Source organism: Corvus brachyrhynchos, unplaced genomic scaffold, assembly GCF_000691975.1.
Source record: "Corvus brachyrhynchos isolate BGI_N302 unplaced genomic scaffold, ASM69197v1 scaffold21, whole genome shotgun sequence".
Lineage (NCBI taxonomy): Eukaryota > Metazoa > Chordata > Aves > Passeriformes > Corvidae > Corvus > Corvus brachyrhynchos.
Genome location: NW_008236924.1, coordinates 7,449,852 through 7,453,081, shown reverse-complemented (window position 1 = coordinate 7,453,081; position 3,230 = coordinate 7,449,852). Strand labels below are relative to the sequence as shown.

General features: G+C 53.9%; 1 protein-coding gene across 1 annotated transcript in view; it reads left to right on the top strand.

Annotated features, from left to right (window-relative positions):
* The window catches only part of PPP2R2B (protein phosphatase 2 regulatory subunit Bbeta), a 68,359-nt gene that overhangs the window by 57,967 nt on the left and 7,162 nt on the right, over window positions 1-3,230 (top strand). Inside the window, exon 6 of the mRNA XM_008629036.2 lies at window positions 2,468-2,645. Within this exon, the coding sequence (XP_008627258.2) occupies window positions 2,468-2,645 (178 nt within the window). The remainder of the gene's footprint in view (window positions 1-2,467; window positions 2,646-3,230) is intronic.

Here is a 3,230-nt window from a genome sequence, read left to right as displayed (position 1 = left end):
TGAGAAACATTTAATCTCTGTGATTCCACAGGCCACATCCGTCATGGCACTGTGAATGACATGGACAGCTCGGCCACGTAGAGCTTTTCTGCAGGGAGCAGTTGGTGACAGCCAACTTGACAGACAATGAGGGGAAGCCTGATGGGGGTGGGGGCACTTACTGACACCATGTCCCCTGCACTGTGGACCTTCACTCAGGACTGGAGGTGGCAGGAGGACACGCAGTGGCAGTGGTGGGAAGGGGCTGGGACATGCCATCTCTCTCCACCCCAGCCATCGAGAAAATGAGTTTTACAGCTCAAGAAAGGGTTAGTGTCTCATTAATTCAGGATAGGGGGAGCCTTCACCAGACACAGGGAGAGGAATCAAGTGTCATGTGTGCTCGGAGTGAGTGGGATGTCTTCTGCCGGGGGTACCTGCTAAAAGCAGGAATCAAAATTAAGCCTCACTTTGTTTTAAATGAAAAGTGACTGGCATTGCCCCCCTTCCTGAAAACAGAAAGTACTTGAATTTATTGATGTTTCATTTTCTTTGACAGTCTTTTTGTGTACTTGATGCGCTTTGTTACACTGAGTTATCATTTAATAATGGGTGTGTGTGACACCAGAGCCTGCCCTGAGGTGGGCTCTGGAGCTGGAGCAGGGATGTGCAAGGAGGTCTCTGCTGTTCAGGATTGCTGTGGCACTGCTGGTTGAGCTGGGTGGGTTGGGCAGATGCTGACTTGGCCTGTGCCTGCTTCAAAAAAACACAGGACCCAGTTCCAGCTGCTGTCACATTGCCCCATTTGTTGGTGTCTCCACTATGGCTGAGGCCTGGCTGGGCAGCTGCTCCCCTTGGCTGTCCCGAGCCAGGGTCCCCTGTGCTGCAGGATCCCCATGCTGCTATTGGGGAACAAGCTCACCATCTGCTCCCAGAAAATTCCTGACTGCTTCTGCCTCAAAGTTTCAGTGTTTTCAGGGTTAAGGGTATTGGCAATGAGGATTTAAGCAGAAGCTTGCAGCATGTGGGCAGGCTGGTTTCCATATTTCAGTGCAGATTCTTGCCACTGGAGCAGATAAAAATCCCTGCTTTATAAACCCATTCATGGATAACCAGGTTTGTCCCTCTTGTGGGGTTTTACCTGGTGATGGGCCAAGTCCCAGACATAAAAAAGTCTCCCCGGGACTTGGCTCTGAAGTAATGTGTGGAGAATGTTCTCGATTTAAGAGTTTGTCATAGCTCAGTGGTTGTGAGTGACTGCCTTGTAGGAGTGAATAGGGAATCGTGCTGGGGCACCGGGAGCTGCAAGCTCCACGGTGCTGCTGTCAGCCCGGATTGCCCAGACTGGGGACAGGTACTAGCCCAGGGTCTGACCACGAGCTGTGCTGGGCAGCGTCATCTCGCTGAGCAGAATCCCCTGCCCCAGCCCTTGCTGTGCTTGTTTCCATGCCCAGCCAGGCCCAGCGTAGTCACTGAACCCTTTCTCTTTGCACAGCCATCGTGTTCTGACGGTCGGACTGACAGCCAGTCCCTGTGGTCCCCGAGCGAGGCGCGAGCTGCTGTCCCCAGTCCCCAGCTGGCTGAGCAGAACTGTCAGCGCAAACGATGCATCATTGGCTGTGTCAGGTGGAATTAGCGGGCAGGCTCGTCACATTAGGCTCAGGCTCTGAGCTGGCAGCACCAGTGCTCTCGTGTCACTCAAGCTGGCTGTCACTCCCATCCCCACCTCTGCAGCCGTGGGAAATCTCTTCAGGCAGCACACAGATAATACAAGTAATGAAGTAGCTGGAGGGAACAGCTCACTGGCAAGCAGGAGCATGGACTGACACATTCCTGGTGTATTAAGTTGCCTTCAGAGCACTGTGTCCAAAGTTGTTACCGACCCCACTCTTCACACACATGGTCCCCACTGCATTTCCCCATCCCCGATTGGTTATGCTGATCTGTCTAAAGGGAAACACCCACAGCTCTGTTCCTGGTCCTTCCTTCTGTCCCTGCCTGTGTGTTCCTCCCTCTGTCCCTTCTCATCTCTTACCTCCATCACTTTGCTATGAGACAAATGCAAAAAAGTTTAAAGAAAAAATGTGCTTACTTGGCTCTCTCAAAAAATCTATTAATGTCAGAAATGCTCCAGGAATTTCAGATCCTGGCTAACAGTGACAAAATAAGGCAAAGAGGTTTTTTGGTTGTTTTTTTGTTTCAAAGCTAGAACAGTTGCTGCAGCAAGATCAGAACCTACTGGGCTCTTACTGCTTCACTGTGCTCTAACCATCCTGGAGCCTCTCTCAAAATTAGATGGCTTTTGGGTCTGCTTGTCCTCCTGTCATAGACTTGGGAAGGCATTAGGTTTCCCTGGAGAGAGCCTGTTAGGAGTGGGTGGGTAGAAGCACCGGCAGCCAGAGCTCTGTGAGACCCTGTGAGGGCATCCCCCCATGCCAGGTGCTGGACCCCGTCCCTGGGTGCCGACGCTCTGCTCCTCATCCCACAGGTGCCCGTGCTTCGGCCCATGGACCTGATGGTGGAGGCCACTCCGCGGAGGGTGTTCGCCAACGCACACACCTACCACATCAACTCCATCTCCGTCAACAGCGACTATGAGACCTACATGTCAGCGGATGACCTGAGGATAAACCTGTGGAATTTCGAAATCACAAATCAAAGTTTTAGTATCCTTTGGTGTGTGTGGTTCTGGGGACGGCCGTGGGTCCCAGTGAGGTGCTTCCCAAGGGAAGCGGCAGGGCCGTGTCCATGCCCATGGGGATGGGGACAGAGTGGGCAGTGCAGCAGCTGGCTTAGCCCCCCACCCGGTTGTGGTGCCTTGGTACAGGAGCTTCCCCCTCTGGCAAGGCTGGCAGGGGTTCAGGAGTACGAAATAATGCTGTCTGCTGGGCACCTGACTGCAGAGTGCTGGAGGTCCCCAGTCCCACGGGTCATTATCAAGGCACTGCCCTCTCATCTCTGCCTGTGCTCCTGGTGGGATGCCAGGCTGTGTCCAGAGATGCATCCAGCAGTCACATGGAGCCACTCCCTCCACGGCACAGGGCTCAGCTGGCATTGCCACCACTGCTGCTGTCACCCGATGTGTGGGTGACACATTTCTGAATTTGCCTGCAGGGTCTGGTGGGGCAGGGAGAGGGAGGGCGACGTGCAGGTGATGGAGGAGACAGATGCCTTAGGGGAGATGGAAGCACTAATGGTGCGGCCCCGTTACACCCTGCAGCGGGGGAACAGCGGGACAGCCACACCCTAAT